Genomic DNA, 15,120 nt, shown 5'->3' with positions numbered 1-15,120 from the left:
AAAATATGTGTGTATTAAGCCCTGGGCCTATTTGTGATAGACCACTTTGAGTCTGTGATTTACAGCTCTGGAGGAATAAGGCCCTCAACCCAAGAGCAACATTTACAGGGGAGGCACTTCAAAAACCAAATCATCCTCAAAAGCAGCCCACACCTTGGCTCTCTTCTGCTCAACTAATATTTAGGAATTGTTCACCGCTTGAAATAAAACATAGACTAAAACATACTGGAAAGCACTATTGTAGAACCTCAGTCAGAACAGAATGCAATTTTCACTGAGTAGTATAAAGCACTTTTCCTCCTGAACACGGCTTTCCATGGAAAACATGGACTCTGCAAAGTAGCAGGGCTGAGTGGGAAGTGGAGGCTCCGCCTGCCTTCCCATCCTCACGTGGTGCCACCATCTGGGCCTGTGGCTCTAAGCAAGATGTGTCTCCTCTCCTCGTTTCAAACAAAACTGCCAAGCCAGAGCATCTGAAGCAGGAAAGGATTTCACCCACCTGTAGTACTGTATTCTTCTTTTCCAGGAGGTTTTATCAGTTGTACCCATTCAATTGTGCTCCTCTTGGCACCAGAGTAAGCAGTGGGAACTGTGGGAGAAAATTGCCTTCCTGCAGCTCTGCCAGCCTGCCTGCTCAGCAAATGTGAGCAGGGCATTTGTCAGCACTACAGCTTCTCCAGCTTCTTGGAATTCGAAATTTCTATCAGGTCATTTTTTAAAGCAGAAAAAAAAAAATCTTCTACCCTTCTAACAATGGAGAAAATATAAAAAAGAAGTGCTTACACAATGAGACTGAATTCGCGTTCCCATTAATTTCCTCCTGTTGTCTTCTACTATTTGCAGTCTCCCAGTCTGTTCAGTTTTCAGTCTGTGCAATGATTCATATCTTCAAAGCAAGTTTATGTTAATATTCAGGACAAAATTCCTCAGAATCTGACAGATCATGAATTCCAGATATTTTGCTGCTTTAAGCCTCTCATTTTTATTGTTTGACAGTAGTATAATCAAATCTATATAAGAGACTTCCTCATTCATATACCTCTGTTTCTGATGGATTGTGATTCAGTTCTACTATAGAGGTTCAGGGAGTGCTTTTACCTTCTTAATGCCACATTTTTCTTAGGGAAAAAAAAACCAACAAAAAAGGGGGTTTATGCCTGAGCACATGAGGTTAATTCGTGAGTTGCAAAAGGTGAAGGTTACAGATAACCAAACTATTACAGTGCCATTTGGCTGAGCAGTGCCATCCTGCAGAGTTCCAGTTGCACAAGTGGAGCTTCCAGGCAGAGAAATTTAAGGTAGTTGAGAAAACTGCTGACCTTCATTCATGCTGTTTTCACCCTCTGCCCCCAAAGAGGAGAGATTATTTTTTTTGAAGTCTGTTCTCTCAGCTGAAGTTCTGAAAACTTGCAGTTGTGCATCCCTCACACATGAAGGGCTTGTAAGGCAGTTGGACTTAAGAGTTCAAAACTATTATTAGTGTAAGACATTGGAAAACTGGCTCTGATTGTTTCCCAGCTGTTCAACCGACTCACTAGAAACAATTCTGTGCCTCCTCCTTTCCCATCCACTCCTCTCTCCGCAGCCAGGCAGACAAAATCTCTGTAGGAAAGGAGCTCTCACACATCTTTCCAAGGCTCTGTGACAAGGCAGACCTTTCTCCCCAGGAATCTCTTGAGATTGCTACAGTGTAAGCAATGATCACCTGAACGTGTGTCAGGCTGATAACGTCACCTTCATCTCACTGCAGCAATCTCTGGGACTGCAACTTGCTACAGGAACCCGGAACACTTTCTGCTCTCCGGATGTACACGCTTGGGATAAGTATAAAATCCAAGGTTTAAGTCAGTGTTTGGGTGAGAACCTGCCAGCCCAGGTCCTCTTCTCAATGTTTTCTCTGTTGGGCAGAGAAATTTGGTAAATTCAGTCCTTCCTGGGAACACTGGGGTACAACAGGGACCTGGGCAGCTGCAGATCAGCAGAGTCTCTCATGGCTGCACCGGTCCCTCCCAGCCTCATCTCACAGCTACACATCCCCATCACTGACCAGCTGGAAAAAAAGAACAGATTTTGACTTGGAAAATCTGAAATGGGGCAGCCTCAGGGGCTAAGACTCAGCTTTTAGGGAGTAGTTCTCTTAAGGCTTTAATTTTCTCTACAGTTATTGATCTGAGGACTTTGACGTAAGTAATATAGAAGTCAGATTGTTTTCCTCCCTTCGTGTATTTTGGCAAAGTCTTCTCTGTAGAGGAAATTAATAAACTTCAGGATATTTCCTTCTTCATCTAAAAGAACAAGAAAAAAACCCCCTTTGTGTAAATTTTTACAACTTTTCCCCCTAATTTTTATGATTTTTAAGAAATATTCTCATAATAAGGTACTTTGTCAGAGGAATAAAAGCTAGAAATTTCCTAATTTGTCTGATCATTGTACATGGCAGATCAGTCAAATGCTTGCTACACACATGCACCTGCATTCACACATTTAGGTACAAAGGAGGACCACGAGTGTGTCCATGTGTTAAGCTACAAATTTAGAAAACTTCAAGCAAATTACTTATATGGGAGGTGCAAACAGCTCGAGTTCTGAAGACTAAATAAAGAAATTGCAAAAGACACCACTGCTTATCCTGCCCTGGCCAAGCAGCCTATCAACAACTACAGCTGGGAAAAAATATGAGCCAGTGTTCCTCAGTTATTTGTTTCACCTTCATTTGATTGTTTGCTTTCTCGTGTATGATAAGGAATCGATACAGTTTTATTAAAGGAAGGAGAAGTTGCTTTCATTTGCCCTCAGATCCCATATGAATGCCCAGCAATCCACGGTTCATGGGCTGTGCACTATTACAACACAAAGCACATTCCATTATTTCCACCAGCATGTTTTGGGTGGTTTCACACTAAAGGATCTGACACTGCCATCAGTCAGAACCAGGAGACTTGTCTTCCTCAATTATTGATCTTGAATTGCAGATAATTCTTGGACAAAACCAGAACCTGAGATTTATTTTTCATTTTGGAAACTCCTTCTATGTGAAGCACAAGTCTATTGTGTCTAATTCACCCCCAGGGTTGCTGAAGATGCTGTGACAAAAGACACTCTGTAGACCAGAATCTTGAAGCTCTTTAGATATTATCCCTCTTTTCATAGGGCATGAATGATTCAGATTGCCTAAATTACCAAAATGACAATTATTTTTTTAAACCATGAATTTGTTTCTTGGATTTCTGTATTATAACAGAGAAGCCAATGCAGATATTAGTTGGAAAAATTCTCAGTGGCTTCAAAAGCAGATCCCGTAATGCTTTTCTAAGTCTTACGAAGTTTTATGAAGTTGTTGCATTTTTAGTGAGGATCTGACAGACAATGTTTTATACCTGGGTTGATTTTATCCCCAGGGCTCTCATAACATAAATGCACATGGCCAATGCTCAGATTTGAAATGGCTTGAAACAGAATTGTTCACTATTCCTAGTCCAACCCAATCACTGCAGTGTTTTCCTCAGTTCTCTTAATATCCCAGTAGCTCTTCATTTAAACAGACACTTCCCACTTCTCGGTCCTTTCAGGCATATTCTCTGCCTCTAGGCACAGTCGTCCTTTGGGACACTGCTGTTTATTCCTGTTAAATTGTCATGGAAAGACAGAATTATTGTTGCAAAGAGGAGGAAAATATTCTGATTTTCAAAGATGTCAACAGAATTCTCCTCTTTAGGTAGAAGGCTGGATAAACCTGATGGATTTAAAGCAGGTGAGTTCAGGTTCATTGAGTGTGGTCTGCTCCTGCTCCAGACTTACCAGAAAGTTCAGCCCAGCTTTATAGTATTTATAGTATTAGATTTAATCTACTCCCTGACACAGCCATAATGCTGGAAGCACCGAGACTCAAAATGCTGAATCCTAACACTAAATTAGCTACTACGAGGTTCTCAAACTGTGCTCTTGTGACTGGTGACTCAGAGATCTCGCTGAGTCTGAAGAAGAAATGAATGTTTTTCCCTGCACACAGCAGTGAGTGAGGAGTCACTTGGGAAGGTGTTCAGAGGAGCTCCTGCACTCACCTCGTGTCCAAGGGCTGTACCAGGCCAGCACCCACTGGTGTAAGGAACACTCTGCTCCCTCCAAAGCACTGATGAACTGATGCAGTGTGAGCAAGAGACCCGACAGACCCAGCACTTTTGTCAGGATGGTTTGGCTGCTCCCAGCTGAGCTCCCCCCGGCGATGTCACAGCTGGGTGTGTTGGTGGCACACCATGACTCCAAGCAGCATTTTCTTCCCATTTCCTTCCCATTTTCTCTTTCCTGTCTGGCTCTGCTTTTCTTTTCCTTGTGTGCCCCTTCCTAAGCAGAAATGCCTTTACTGAGCATTTCAAATCAGTGTGACCATCACAGAGAGACACCCGAGATGCCACCAGAGATTCATATTCTGTAATATCTGTGTTTCCATATTATTTCACTGTTATATACACACCAAACAGCCCTTTGTGGCCACGCAGGAGGCTCACGCTTCAGACTAAAACAAACATTTGGAGTTGAAACACAGCATTTTTAAGGAAAGGGATTTGTAATGTGATTTAATTGATTTATGTAATTGAAAACCAAAACAAAACACCACTGTTATGTACTATAAATGACTCCTTTGTCTTCTACAAAATTTAACTTGTTTACATGCCCTGCAGCCATCCTGAGACAACAGAATAAATGGCAACTCCTCTTTGGGCCTATTTGAACAAAGAATCAGGAAAGGGAGGATGAGAGTGGCCTGAGGGTTCTGAGAAGGAAGAGATGAGTGCTCAGATAAAAAGCAGCCCAAGGGAAGATTACAAGTTCTCAGAAAAACAGATCAATAATGACGTTAACCGTGCAGCTGCAAATGCAACTATTTGCATTTTGAAAACACTTTTCCCAACTACTTCACTGTGCCCAGGGTATCCAGAACACTCTCTGCAATAGATAAATCTCCTTTGAAAGGACAGTCAAGATCCTGAGGAAGCCACTGGATGTTCAGTGTAGGACTAGAGAGCCCAGCTTACCTTCCCCTGCCACTGCTCACTCACCAGGGTGGAAGGGTCTGAGACTGCTCCAATTTACAAGTGACTCTCAAACAACTTGCCATTGATTTTATCTCCTCCCTTTTCCCTCTCTAGACCTTTCACCCTGTGGTTCTCCTGGGACAACCGTGATGAATTTCCACGTGGGAATTTCACTCCCAATGTTAGGTAGTCTTTTGTTGTTGTTGATGGCCTTTCCTCTCCACCCTCTTTCTCTTCACCACATTGAGACTCTTGACAAGGTCAAACAATTCATCTTTGTTTCTATATTTATACCTGGGAAGCTCCCAGACAACATTTCAGCTGGGACAGCTTGACAAAAGCAGTAGGTAAGAAAGTTTATGGTACAGAGACCTGGCCTGGGAAAATAAAACATGTTTCTGAAGAAATAAGAACATCCTGATGTTCATACAAAATAAGCACCTCCTTCTCAGGGACTTCTCCCCGAGCAGGTGTCCTGGATCACATCCTTCCACAGGGACAGCACAAATGGGCTGGAGCTGATCTTGGACAGATTTCTTCTTTTGTTCCTCCAGGGGACATACACAAAGGGTCAGCTGGGGTTTTTTTCACTGTGAAAGTGCCAACTCCCCCCTGCAGTGACACACAGAGCCACAGCTTCAAAGAACATCTTCTCACTTTCCTTTCCTGCCTTGCCTTTGTGGCACAAGGAGAACTCCTTGCCTGTAAAATGTTGTTAGCCTTCAAGAGTGAATTGTCTGAAACTGGTTTTCCTTATTTATTTGAATTCTCACAGCAGCTGCCCTCCAAATGCTGCACAGGTAGTAAAGCTGTAATAATATCAGCCCAAGGCATTTCTTTGCTTTGGCATTAGTGAAGTGGATCCTAATAAGTCAGTAACATAAGAAGTTATTCAGTGTCAGCAAAACCTCAGAAATATGTACAACAAAATAACCTTCAGATTAGAGTCATGTTTTTCACCTGATTGTCAATTTGAGGGATTTCTCCCATGCATGACCAAGGGTCATTAAAATCTCCTTCCCTCCTGTCTCCTCTGTGGAGATTCATTTGAAAATGCCTTGACAACTCTTACCCACAAAACTTCCTTATCTAACTGTATATGAATCACTTTGAAAGGAGCCACATTTCTCTTAGCAACCGAAGAATCAGTCTTAGCAACAAGACAGCTGGAGAATTCTGTGTTCACATAGTTACTGGTGGACAGGACGTTCTGTTTCCCCTGGCATTGCTGTTTCAGTGGTGACTTAGCAAAGGGTAAGGAACGGTACAAATCAGGCTCTTGCTCACAGCAAACACATCACTTGCAGGGCAGATGATGACCTCTGTACCTTTGATGCTGTTTTTGAGGAGCCAGTGCAAGAGCACTGACTGCTGGAAAGTTGAGAATTTAAATTTTTGCTGTGACAGAATTACTACAAAGAAATACGTGAGGGAGCTGCCAGTTCCCAAAATCCTGACTTCCCACCCCAAGAACCACAGTGGAGAATCAAAGCATGAGCTCTAAAGGCTCACAGTGCAGCCTCTCTCAGCATCTGTTCATGCTGAGAGCAGTTGGAAAGGCTGGATAGAAGGTGACTTTGTAATATTTTCTGTATTTTCTTCGCAAGGATGATTTTGGGATAAATATTATACTGGGAGAAACTGGGAACATCAGAGCAATTGCCATGTTGGTCATTACCTGGGCTGATGATCTACAGGAGTGTCGGGGAAGCTTCCCTGAGAAATGCTAAGGTGACATTTAAGAACAGGGCAGTGTTGGAGTATTTTCCACCTCTCCATCTGTGTAAGGAAGGGATTTACCATCTGTATTTGATCCTTTGGAGAAATTCCAAGTGCAGGTATGACAGTCAGCACACTCAGCCCTCACCCACCTTCCTCCCTGTCTCCTCTCAGGGGCTGCTGGTGTCCTGCAGGCTGCTTTGATTCCCCCCCTGGTACTGAAACTGCAGACTGAGCTGGAGGAGATCCTGGAGCTGATCCTGGACACCCTGTCCAACTGCCTGCGCATGGAGGTTTCGGAAGCCCTGGCAACTGGTGCCGTCGGTGCCCTGAAGGCCAAGCTCACACACCCCTCAGCAGCCATCAGGAGCAAAGCAGCTCAGGTGCTGTTAGAAATCAGGTAAAGGAAATCAAACCTGTCCATAATGCTAAAGCCCAAGGAAGTACTCGCTGCAGGAGTAAATCAATGCCATGAGTTTCCAGTGTCCCACTGCACGGTGAAGCTGCCACATCTCACACAGAAAGCACTATCAGCCTGAATGCACCCATAGATAGAAGACTTCTAAATATCCTAACTGCTATAAATCACTCAAAAAGGCAGATGCTGATCAGTCATTCCTTCTCCTTCTGTTTGTTTTCAGTATTGGCAGTGGAATCAGGATTTTTTCCTGGTACAGCACTGCCGAGAAAAAAATCTTACATGAAAAATCTTGTAAAAACAGGATTCTGACCACTGTGGAGCAGGGAGAAGCTCCCTTACGTTTTTGGACAACACTCTCAGAAAATTAAAGGTCCTGGGAAACTTTCACTGTGATTGAGGACAGAAATAGTTTTCTGACACAGGCTGCTGTGTACGTCAGGGCTGGATCAGAACAAGCAATCTTTATATTAAATTTGTGTATCAGAGAGTGGATGAAAGGAACAACTTAAGTCCACGGTCCTGCAACCAGAAAATATAATAAAAGTGTTCAACAGATGTCTAGTTTAAAGAGGCCTGCAGATGATGTAGTTTATATATCAACTGGCACAAAACATTTGCTCATGTCCTATAACAAAGAGAAGTCTTAGAGGAGAAGAGACTGTAATTATCATGAGTCAGAGAGAGAAAGTCAAATGCACCTGGAGTATGGATATCAACTATATTCTATGGCCCTGCAGTAACTGGGCCATATTAAATATTCCCCTCATTAGAGAGGCTGGAAACAAAGGGAGAAAATTGACCTGGGAGAAAAATTAATTGCAGACCCCTGATTTATCAGGTTTTAAAATCTCTATAGGGTTAAACAGCCAGGTTTGTCCCTCACTGCCATTGGGACCACCAGCATCCTTAACCTTACATCCTGCTCCATGCTGCTGCCCATCAGTCTCCAGTGTTCATAATGAGTTTAAAAAAAAAAATCCAAATATCCCCTAAAAATAACCTAAAAAATGGTGAAGCCCATGCACCTGGGTTACTGTGATATCATCAGGGCTGTACCACTTGTAGGTTCAACAGCCACCAGGCACAAATACACACCCCTTTAGTTCCCAGCTGGAACAGTCACTCCAGAGGGAGCAAACAGGAGTGTGCAGTGCTGGTGGCACAAACAGGCTGGGGTGGCTGCAGGGCCTGCAGGCACAGTTCAAAAAAAAACCAACTTCACTATCTTTTCTGCACAGTTCTCATCCAGAGGGAAAACTTCCAGTGTGTGATGAAGAGGTTATCCCTGTGCTGGTGAGCCTGCTGGAAGACACAGACCCTGCAGTCCAGGCTAGTGCAGCTGGAGCACTGATGTTCGCTCTTGTCACTCCTCAGGGTGAGACAGAGGCAGCTCTGCTGGAAATCCAACTCTAAGGCAACTCAGAAACTCCCCTACCCCCCGAGTCCTCGGTTTCTGACAGTGTTAAAGCTCCTCAAGAAACTGTAAGATGAGGACATTTCTTTATATGTCTCGAACAACTATTGTTGCTTCCCCACAGTGCAATGCAGGAACAGGATATTTCACATTTCGTTCTGTGAAGTAGGTCGAGAAGTTATTTCTCTACCCTGCCTGCATCATTTCCCTCCAGAGTGCTGCTCCAGAGGGGGAACATTTCCCATTCAAGTCCAGACCACACAGATCCTCATACCTGGAGCTGTGCTGAATCACCAGCGCTCGGCACAGGAGCGCTGCTTTCTGGAAACATTCTGTGGTTCCAGGCAGCTTCTCTCACAGCTGGGAGAGCAATGAATATTAATCAGGTCTGCAGCTCTCCCAAGTAACTTACATGACACTGAAAATACTAACTGCTAAATTCTCCCTGTGATGAATGAGTAATTAGACATAAAAGACTCTTAATAACAGCAGTTGTGTTCCAATCCTCCTCTGCAACCCTTCCTCTGGCTACCGGAGACAACACGGGAATGGATCTCAGTGTTTGAAGTGTCTTTAAAAATGCAAGAATGGGACATGTTCTTAAGGGCATCTAACACACCCCACTCACCCCACCCTCCAAAAACCAGTTTATTCTATCATTTGATGCTTGCTGCAAATGAAATCCTAATGTGCAAGGCAGATAAAGTTAACTGGGAAAGATCTTTTTTCCTAAATATAAACAGCTGGAGCCAGCCTTGGTCTCCAGAAGAAGGGCACGTCCTGCCCCTGTGCACTGCACCCCCGGGGCTGCTCAGAGCTGTAGCCGGGCAGGGAGTGCCAAGTATCAATCCAGAGGGATGCTGATGAGATGCCATAAGCCAAAGCCAGTTTCTTTCCCTGCAGGGAGATCCTCAGCCATGGCAGCTGGAGCCATCCCACCTCTGCTCAAGTTGGTTGCTGAGGAAACCAGCAGAGCCCGTCTGAACGCGATCAAAGCCCTCACGCTGCTGGCTGAGCTCCCCGAGGGCCGCGAGACGCTCCTGGATCACACGGACACCTTTCGGGAGTGCCTGGACGATCCCCGGGAGGTCGTGGCAAGAGCTGCCCAAAGCGCCATCCGAGCCATCGAGTGGAAACCTTTCTGCAGGCGCGATCTTTTCTAGAGATCTGTTGCCCTCTGTTGTTGTCTGGCTGTAAGAGGTGCACGATTATACGAGACCTTCAGAACCAAAACTCTCTTCCTCACTTACTCCTGATCGGTTCCCTCTGAAAAGTCATTTGCCAACAGATTCACATCTATATTGCAGGTCAGAAAGCAGAATAATGGGGAAAAAGAAAAGTTAGGAAGTCTGGAATCCTCCACTAGGAGTTATTGGCTGAGTTACCAAGATTTTCCTGATACAAGACACCAGCCCTTTCTGTTTTCTTCATTATGTTCTCTACTTTTTTTTTTTTTTTGAAACCTCAGCCTATCAACCATGAATCAATAACTAATTACATTAGAGAGGTTCCTAATTAACCCCTCCAGCAGTCTTGCCTGTGCTGAGAAATTGATCTAACACAGGAATTTACACGAGTTTTGCTGCAAACATTTGTTGAAGGTGGGATTAGAACCATTTGGAGCATCAAGCCAGAAAAAGCAATGTCAATGTCATCGAAGGGCTTCCCTGAGGGAATCAGGAGAAAGGCTTCACTAGGGTAGCCCTTGGTAAGGCTGTGCCTCTGACAGGACAGGGTGCTGGCCCAATCTGGCACTGGTTATGGTATGGAACAGAAGCACCTCAGGGGTTGTGCTGGTACTCGGCATTTTGTAGTTTTGCAGACCTGTAATCTGTCCTTTGAGTACCCAAATTAACAAGTATAATGGAAAGGTAAGTGTTGTGTCAGAACTGAAAAGTTCTGCCATCGTGGCTCACTTTTCAGGGAGAAAGATGGGACAAGAGGAAAACTGATCCTACTGATCTAGTCCAACAGGAGCTGGGCAAGATGATCTCCAGAGGTCCCTTCCAACCTCACATATTCTGTGATTAACAGCTGCCTAAACAGAGAGGTGAGGAGATAAACAGGACAGAACTGAAAATGTCAAGTTCTAGTTTGAACAAATGTTTCTTTGCATTTGTTTTTCTTAAAAAAAAAAATCAGCAGTTTTAAAAAAACCTTTTACTTCATAGAACTGAGAGTAGCACACAAAATTCGTGCTGTTTGTGGAAGCAAAACCTGACCAATCAGACTGACATCATCTGGAGGAAATAAGGTGGTAGTTCCTGTGGTTAGAGCTGAGGGGCAGTGGAAGCAGTGGGAAGTTCAGCAGCATTTTATTCACTGTGAGTTCAAGGCCAGTCACTACAGACATGTGGCACATTTCTGCCTCCAGTTGCAAGGGTGTCATTTAAGAGGCATCAACAGGAGTCCTGGGCAAAGAAATAACCCAAGTGAGCAGAGCAACCCTGGCCCTTCTCAGCGACCAAGGAGGGTAAGACAGTGCAGCTGACTCAGCTTCACAGCAAGCCCCTTTTGTTTTCACTCAGGTTTTGCTCTCACGTGGTATTTTTGTATCTAGAAGGTGCCACGTTGTAGCTACAAAGAGGCTGCAGCAGGTCTCTTAAGGGGTTATTTGTCAGGGCTGCTTTCCCATTGAAAGCCACGGTCACAAAGCAAACTGCATTAGCCTTACACAGGGTAAACTCCTCCTGTAGGACTGATTACAGCTCAAATGGTTCTCCTCCATAGCCTAACCAAAGGGCAAATTTCCTCTCCTGTAAAGATGTGATTTTAAAGAATTGAGTCAGTTGGATTCATTCCCTGCAGGCAGGATCTTGGAGGAACTCTGCCTTTTAAACACATAAGGCACTCATACGTAATACATATTGGTGCCAGAGTGCATCCAGCTCAGTAAGAGAAGCCAGGCAGCTGAATCACATGCTAAAGGACTGGAGAGCACAGGGCAGGCTCAGCTGCTCTTACAGAACTGCTGCAGGAGAATGCAGCCGCAATCATCATTTTAGCTCAGTTCCAGCCTTGCCACAGCCTTCCCCAGTCATTCAGGTATCACCCTCCAGTGAGTTCCCAAAATAATCAGCTTTTTCAAATGTAGAAATAAGACCATCCACACTGAACTGCTCTCACTAGAAGAAATTCAGCCAACTTGGGCCTTAAGAACTGCGTTCCGAGCATGTGCCTGATCCCTGCTCTAAAGACAATACAAACTGTTCCCCAAAAGGCTCTACTTGGGATCAGTGTTCTTGTCTCACGCAGAAATGGAACAAAGCCTCAGCTGAACTCTGAGCTGAGGGCACTGGTGGTGCCCTCCCACACGTCAGCTTCTGTCTCAGCCATTCTTTGGCACAGCCACACCTGACATGACACGATACTTCAGTCACGACAGGAATCCCCAGGGCCTTTAGAGACCATGCACTGCCTGTGTAAACACCAGAATGCAAACTCTGCACATGGAACAGCCAGAAACCACTATTAGTCGGGGTTTTCACTTAAAAAGCTGTATTTAGTGACACAAAGATTGCAGATCTAATAATTCAAAGTCCCGTGCTCTGGTGGGGCCCAGCACTGGCCAGAGCACAGCCCAACAAACGCCAGGGGGGCAGAGCTAAACAGCCTGTGTGAAGCAAAGGATGCACAGAGAGCACAGCTAATGCAGAAATAATCCTAATTATTGCAGAACACTTCTGTAATCTGGGGTGTTTCTAGGGCTTCATTGTCTTGGTGTCCCAACATGTGCTGTCCCCCCTGGGTCACTGTGCAGGACTGGCCAGCACAGCCTGTCCCAGCCTGGGAGATGAGGGGACAGTGCACAGAGCAGGGAGACATCACACTGGTCCTGTAACCCTCACTTTATGCAACCTGAATTAAGGGTACATTTTCACTCTACAAAATCCTTTTTCCAGCTGCATTAAAATGTAACACACAATTGCTCTCACAGTAATATGCTGATTCCTAAATCTCCCTCCTAAAATTAGTTTCTCAACCACAACTCAACATCTGAAATGTCCCTTCACATTTCTTCACAAAAGACCTTTGAGATCTCAAATGTACCTGAAAGTAGTCAGAGGTAAAACTCCTAATTAAATGTCCCAGTGTGGGTTTTTCTTTATCCTGGGAAAGATCCTTTCAATTGCTTTATACACATTGCAAATACTTCTACTAACACCTCAGGATCTCACCCTCTGTAATTCAGAGGCAGTGCTGTGTGGACAGCAGGTCTCTGGTGTCACCAATAGTCCCCCCCAGCACCCTCCACTCCTGTGGCTCCAGACCAAGGCAGGTTTGTAACATCACTGAAAGTGATTTGTCTTTTTAGCTTGAAGCCACCAATGATGAAGGCCCAGATATAATTAATGTGGTCCTGGGTCAATACTGGAATTAATTCAGTTACACTTGACACAGATTGAGCTTTCAAACAATTCTGCCCAACGATTCTCAGCGACACCAGAAGACAATTCAGCTGCACCCATGGGACATGAAACCTTCCTGGATGAGCCTTGTGTCCCACTCAGGTAGGGCTCACTTTGAATTTTTTCTAAGAGTTTCCAGAAGGTTAAGGATGTTATGGTGCTTTGTTCTTGCAACTACAAACTCATTTCCCTGTCCCTGTTTCCTTTCCCAAGGCCGAGGGTTGGAAACCATTTGTTCCTGCTCTGGAAAATGGCAGCTTTTCATTCCATCTCTTCATGTTCCAGAGCAGGGAGTATATTTGATTCCCACCACTACATTTGCTATTAAAAATAAGAAATAAGCATGAAGTGAGAGATCTGTCTAAGGACAAATTAGTCTGGGAAAGTCAGATTTGGCTAATTACATTAAACCAAAAGGGCAGAGTGTCTTCTCTGTGGCTACACACAAAGCTAATATGCTCAAAGCACAGGACCTATTTTTAGCAAGACAAAATTTGCAATTTGAATGAATAAAAACCATTTTAATAATTTGTTATTCTTCGCATCTAAGCCACATTTTTAAACTTATAGGCTCTGATACTGTAAACAGCAACACTGCACAGAGCAGCCCCGAGCTCACACACCTGAGCCCCTTGGTGCTGCTCCAGGCAGCACAGGGCTCTGGCCTCAGGCACTGCCAGGTGAGCACACACTGGGCACAGCAGCTCCAGGGAATTATTCTTTTTCACAGCTGCCCATGGCATGTGACAAGATGAGCAGACAAGATGTTTTGCATCTCCCATCTTTCTCAGGGGTGGATCTGGCCCCTGGATTTCCAGTCCAGCACAAGGACAGCTCGCTCTGATCACTGCTCCCTTCCTTGCTCCCCACAGAACACTGCAGGAGCAGGACACAGACTCCTGCAGCTGGAACATGAGGTCATTAAATCACTTAAAACACCCACAGCCTGGGACCAGCCATTCCCTGTGCTGCCTGTCCCCAGGAACATCAGCTTTAAACCCTCCTCTGGCTCAACACTTCAAACAGCTCAAGTGCTCTTCAAATACAGCGAGTGAGGCTCCAGAGCTCTCCTCCCAAATGTTAGTCCCCCTGGTAACACATGGATTTATCATTTACCTTTGCTCCTTGGTTTGGTGTCAGCTTTCCCTTCACACGAACACTCCTGGGTTTGCCAGTTTGGGAGGTGCAGTGGGGATTGGGGCCATCAGCAATCCTGGCTGCAGCTGGGGCTCTGATCACCACCATCCCTGCACCTGCAGGCTCAGCCTCATGCCATGTCCTCGTTCCCCAGGGACAGACCCTTTGGTTAAAACCAGACCGTGGTTACTGCAGAGCTGTTCAGGTTAAGGCACAGACCTTCCCTCCCCCAGCATTTCAGTAACAAAGAGCAGTAAACCCAAATTCTGAGCTCTAAGAACAGAGTGTTCTCATGATCATTAACATTTAACATTTGTGAGACACTTGGATAAATTTTTATGGGTGATACAGAAAAATTAAAACATAAATGAACAGTGACTACCCTTTTTTCAGGACTTGGCCTAAAAACTACGTAGTAATTCTTAAATGGAAGATATTGATTAGTGTGTGTTCTTTACAGAGCAGTGTCCTAATTGGCTGACAGTGCTACTAGGGGAAATTTTTGGTTTATTTGTGTAGTTCACTTTAAATAAATCTGTATAACTAACTAAAGTCCACCAAAATAAGCTGTAACCCTGTATCTTACCTGGCAGAGTAAACTGGGATGTCTCAAGATCCCCTGAGGCAGAGCTGTGTTGTGCTGTACGTGCCATACAGGTACTTTGTGCTGTGAGCCACAGATTTATTTGGGGTCTCACCACTGCCCAGAAGTATTTCTAATGTTCAATCAAATGTGGGGGACAACGCTGTGCTCATGGTTCCCACCTCCAGAGCCTGAGAATGCCCAGGACAGCCTCAGCTACCCCTGGGTTTAGTCTGAGTGTCCCCAGCCACAGCTGGGACATGGACAGAGCTGCCTTGAGAACTGAGGAAAAGCCACTTTCTTCCTCAAAGTCATGAAACTGTCTTTGAATGCAACAGCTGAGGGCACATTTCACACTAAGCTGAATATGAAAATTTTATCAGCTGTTCACAATATCAGGCAAT

The 15,120-nt window shown here is 44.7% G+C and overlaps 1 protein-coding gene across 1 annotated transcript in view; it reads left to right on the top strand.

The window, feature by feature from the left end:
* Positions 1 to 9,806, top strand: part of RSPH14 (radial spoke head 14 homolog) — a 73,302-nt gene extending 63,496 nt beyond the window's left edge. The window contains exons 4-6 of the mRNA XM_050318192.1: positions 6,927 to 7,152; positions 8,412 to 8,548; positions 9,491 to 9,806. Coding sequence (XP_050174149.1) covers positions 6,927 to 7,152; positions 8,412 to 8,548; positions 9,491 to 9,750 — 623 coding nt within the window. The 3' untranslated portion in view covers positions 9,751 to 9,806. The remainder of the gene's footprint in view (positions 1 to 6,926; positions 7,153 to 8,411; positions 8,549 to 9,490) is intronic.
* The last annotated feature ends 5,314 nt before the right edge of the window (positions 9,807 to 15,120 follow it).

This window comes from Myiozetetes cayanensis, unplaced genomic scaffold (assembly GCF_022539395.1).
Source record: "Myiozetetes cayanensis isolate MyiCay16 unplaced genomic scaffold, myiCay2020 scf21, whole genome shotgun sequence".
Classification (NCBI taxonomy): domain Eukaryota; kingdom Metazoa; phylum Chordata; class Aves; order Passeriformes; family Tyrannidae; genus Myiozetetes; species Myiozetetes cayanensis.
This window is presented reverse-complemented; position numbering and strand designations above follow the sequence as displayed.